The sequence below is a fragment of the Hemiscyllium ocellatum genome, chromosome 3, assembly GCF_020745735.1.
Source record: "Hemiscyllium ocellatum isolate sHemOce1 chromosome 3, sHemOce1.pat.X.cur, whole genome shotgun sequence".
NCBI classification, from domain to species: domain Eukaryota; kingdom Metazoa; phylum Chordata; class Chondrichthyes; order Orectolobiformes; family Hemiscylliidae; genus Hemiscyllium; species Hemiscyllium ocellatum.
The window spans coordinates 79991399-79996346 of record NC_083403.1 but is presented as its reverse complement, the minus strand read 5'-3'; the positions used below and the strand labels follow the sequence as shown (position 1 = coordinate 79996346).

General features: G+C 38.5%; 1 protein-coding gene across 1 annotated transcript; it reads left to right on the top strand.

The window, feature by feature from the left end:
• Positions 1-3551: 3551 nt before the first annotated feature.
• On the top strand, positions 3552-4583 carry LOC132835669 (trace amine-associated receptor 1-like). Its single transcript, XM_060854841.1, has one exon. It carries the CDS (start codon positions 3552-3554, stop codon positions 4581-4583), a length of 1032 nt encoding a protein of 343 aa, XP_060710824.1.
• Positions 4584-4948: the final 365 nt, after the last annotated feature.

Sequence of the window (4948 nt, the reverse complement as noted above, 5' to 3'; positions counted from 1 at the left end):
ATTAACCATAATTAGTCTGAATTGTTAAATTGATGCAGTTTAACTCGATAGGAGATATCAAGCTCCTAATGCCTTCTGGTAACTACACAAAACAGGATCGCTTTCTCTTATGTGTGCACAAAGTAATTTTAGTTTAAACATTGAACTATCAAACTGACAGATCTACAGACAGTTTAGAAATGGGAATAATTTCAGGTGGAGTCTGCCAATTCAATATCATCATTATGCACCACCCTAAACCAATTGCACGGCAACCATTTACTGGGTGCACTTTTCCAAATGAACCCATTCAGAGATATTATTGTACACCTCTGGAGGTGATGAAACTCAAACCAAGGCCTCTTGGCATAGACTAATCTGACTCCTACTGTACATCTGATCTATTTTTTGCATTCCATTTAATTGCTGACCCCATAGTGGTAGATAATTGTCAATGTTCAAACCATTGAAAAGGAGAAAAGTTATAGTATTTAGAGGAGACCTTTCAGGCAGTGCAAACACAATGGGCTAAATAAATTAGCCACCCATTCTAATCCCACTTGCCAGCACATGGTCCATAGTCTTGCAGGTTAAAGTGATTTCAGCACAGATCAAGGTTCATTTTACATGAGTTGAAGATTCCAACCTCAATCACCAAATTGGACAATGAATTCCAACTATCCCCAATCCCTTGGATGACAAAGGTTTTTCCTCATGTACCCTGTAATCCTTCTGTCAGTAAAGGTGTCCTCACTGGTAATTAACCTCTCTACTACAGGAAACTGGTCTTCCCTGTCCACTCTGTCCAAGCTTCCCCTTAAGTGACCTTGATTAAGTCACCCATTAGCCTTCCCTTCTAAGAAAAAACAATCTTGATCTATTCAATCTTTCCTCATCCTGCAAAATTCACACCCTGGCAGTATTCTTCTAAGTCTCCTCTCTATAGCAATTATCTTTCCATAATGTGGTGAGAAAGAGCTGGACACAAATTCCAGCTGTGCCCTGACCATCACCTTATAAGTACATTCCTGGTTTTTTTTAGATTAGATTAGATTCTCTATAGTGTGGAAACAGGCCATTTGGCCCAACATGTCCACACTGACCCTCCGAAGAGCAATCCACCCCCTCTGACTAACGCACCTAACAATAAGGACAATTTAGCTGGCCAATTCACCTGACTGGCACAGCTTTGGATTATGGGAGGAAGCCCATGCAGACACAGGGAGAACGTGCAAACTCCACACAGGCAGTTGGCTGAGGCTGGAATCAAACCTAGGACTCTGATGCTGTGAGGCAGCACTGCTAACCGCTGAGCTACCATGCCGTCATTTGGTATTCCATGCATTGCCTCATGAACAAAGGCATCCCATATATCATTTTCAGCAACTTACCTACTGGTTCTGTCACATTCAGGGGTCTGTGGACATGCCCTTGAGGGTTTCTCACGTGCTCTACTTCTCTCAGTACCCTCTTGTTTATTGTGTATTCCCTTGTTTTGTTTGCCCTCAATACATAATACATAATTCCATTTGCTACTTTTCAGCCTGCTCAGTTAAATTACTGATGTAAACCGTCCAAATTTTCCTGTAGTTAACAGCGTTCCTGTGTACTATAAAGTACGAGTCTACCTTTTCTGTTGAGTCATATGGAACACCTTTGAAAAACATCTGAGCAGTAAGCTATTGTGGCTATTTGAACTAATTGAATTTTCATCCCATCAATTTCAATGGAATGTACTTCAGGGTTATTTGACAATAGACATGCATTTTTTATGTTATTACTAGCCAGGTGACCCCTCCCCCCCCCCCCCCACCCCCCACCACTTTGTTGTATCTATATTTTTCAAAATACATTCTGAATGCCTTTAAAAATGTGCATATAAGGATGTAAAATTGACTTATTGTTGAGAATTGAAAAAATACAGCCAAGGAATTGGATCTGGTCCACAGAATATCTAATACACAATGCTAAATGATAGAGCTCCTAGGATAGATTGAAACAACTAGGGTGTTTTAATAGGTTAAATGCAGACTTTAAAGCAGACACAATTGCGATTTATAAAATTATAATGAAGGCAATGGATTCCAAACTGATGGATAGTTTATTTGAATTTAATACAGGTGCAGATGAACATACCGACATATGAATAAGGAGCAGGGGAATGCCACCTGGCTCCTTAACCTTGCTCTGCCATTCAATAATTGATTATTCCATAATCTCACCTAACCTTGATAACATTTCATCCACTTGTTGATCAAAAATATTTAAACAGTAGAAGTATTCAAATACTCTGTTTCGGCCACCTTTTGAGAAAGAGAGTTCTGAAGAGTCATAGCCCACTGAGAAAAAAACAATTCCCCTCATCTTTGTTTTAAATCGGTGACCACTTATTTTTTATGCTTGGTTCTAGAATAAGCATAACCTGTCCAAACTTTCCACAAAGGACAGCACATCAACTCAACACAGCCACCCATTCATTTGATAAATTTTCTTTGAATTGTTTGCCTTTCCTTAGACTGATACTGTGCACAGTAATACCAGATGTTGTGTCATCAATGCTCTGCAGAGCTGAACCATAATCACCACCCTACTCCCATCTTTTACATTCAATTACTCAAAATAAATGATATCATTCTATTAACTTTTCTAAAGGATAGTTCTGAGTCGTGAATATAAAATTTGAAAAATGTCCCCTTTTTGACTGAGAATGTGGTAAACACAAGACCAGGAGGTGACAACGGCTCTTGGCAAGGTGCGACCACTGGGTTTCACTCATCTGATCATATTCTACTCTCCTGATGAAAACAACCTAGTAGTCAGCTGGAAGCAGGTCTTTGTAACAAATTGAGGATGGCACTGCTGCCTTACAGTACCAGTAACCTGGGTTCAATTCCAGGGTCAGGCTGTGTGAAGTTTGCACATTTTCCTCGGGTGTGCAAGGGTTTCTCCCTGGTGCTCCAGTTTCCTCCCACAGCCCAAAGGGCTGCAGGTTAGGTGGATTGGCCATGCTAAATCGCCCGTAATATCCAAGGATGTATGGGCTAGATGGGTTAGCAATGGGAAATGCAGGATTACAGGGATAGGGTGGGGGCTGGTTCTGGGTTTGGGTGGGATACTATTTGGAGGATCAGTAAGGACTCAATGGACTGAATAGCCTGCTTCTGATTGATTAGATGCATTTGCTAGTGACTGGGATGGTGTGGGGGGGGGATGTCTGAGATTTGCATGAGGAACATGTGGCACAAAATTATTCCTTGACACTATCCACTGATACAAAATGTATGTTCTGTAAAATAACACAAATAGAACAAATTTCTACACTTCTAAATGACACCTACACTTAAGAAAACAACATTGTGAAATGTTGGGATAGCTCTTATGTGAACTGAATCTGAAACAACTATTCCTCTTTGAAAACTTCGATATTCTCTGTTTGCAGATGGAAATGAAGGTTGTTGAAAAGGATGAATCAGTGATCTTCTGGAATTAGAAAAGACATTTAGGAAAGGATTTGCTGGTTTTTGAAGCTATAACGACAACACAAAGACCAAGCACCTTGAAAGAAAACTAAAATGAATTCTAGCCTCAGGAGCACAGAAACGGTTGAATATTGCTACAGTTTTGTGGACCAGTCTTGCATGAAAGCCAACCGATCAAATGGCCTCCGAGTATCCCTTTATCTGTTTGGTGTGGTGGCAATTCTGGTGACAGTAGTTGGTAATATGTTGGTGATCATTTCAATCTCGCATTTCAAAAAACTCCACACACCCACTAATTATCTAATTCTTTCGCTGGCAGTTGCGGATTTTCTGCTTGGATGTATGGTTATGCCGTACAGTTTGGTGAGATCTATAGAAAACTGTTGGTACTTAGGGGAAATGTTTTGCAAACTTCAATCAAGCTTTGATTTTATGCTTTGTGCAGCATCAATATTCCACCTGTGCTTTATCTCTATTGATCGATATTATGCAGTATGTGACCCGCTGAAATACAAGACCAGAATCACACTTCAAATTGTCCTCATGATGATCTTCACCAGTTGGATTCTTTCAGCATTTGTCGGTTTTGGCATGATATGTTTTGAACTGAATTTAATTGAAATTAGGGATTTCTATTACCGTCAAATTTATTGCTATGGTGGCTGTATATTGCTGATGGGGAAATTCTGTTCAGTGATTTATTCACTAATTTCTTTTTACCTCCCAGGATTTATAATGCTGTGTATTTATACAAAGATTTACTTTGTAGCTACAAAACAAGCTCGAGCCATTAATGACATTGCAAGGCAAACCCAAACTATCAAAGACAGTAAAAACATAAGTTCCCAGACAAGTGAAAGAAAAGCTGCAAAAACTCTTGGAATAGTGATGGGTGTATTTTTAATTTGCTGGTCTCCATATTTCACTTCTAATTTCATAGACCCTTTCATTGAACACTCAACCCCGCGCATTATGTTTGATCTCTTTTTTTGGTTTGGGTATTTAAATTCTGCATTTAACCCAGTGATCTATGCATTTTTTTATTCTTGGTTCAGAAAAGCCCTAAAAAATATGTTAACCTTTAAAATATTTACAACTGATTCCTCAAGAATAAATCTATTTTGAGTTAATTACATCAAAATAGTGTAAAGTTTGTGAAGCTAGAAAAGAAGGTGCTGCTTTTCTTAATATAGTTTCTTTTTACATTTCTATAATTTATTATTTTATGTCAATGTGCTTTGCAATTATATCTTTGAAACATATAAAATGAGTTGTTGCAATGAGCACCATCAAGTTCAATTGGTTATCAGCTGCAAGGATTTGTCAAATGTGATTCAAGTGTTTTAAAATAATATGAAAAGTGATTATGGTGTTGTATTATGATCTTCTACATGAATAAAAGTCTCCTTTAACCTCACACTGAAAGATATATGAAGTTTCCACTTGCATATTCAGCCATCAATCAGTTTGTTTGCACTGCTGTTCAAACA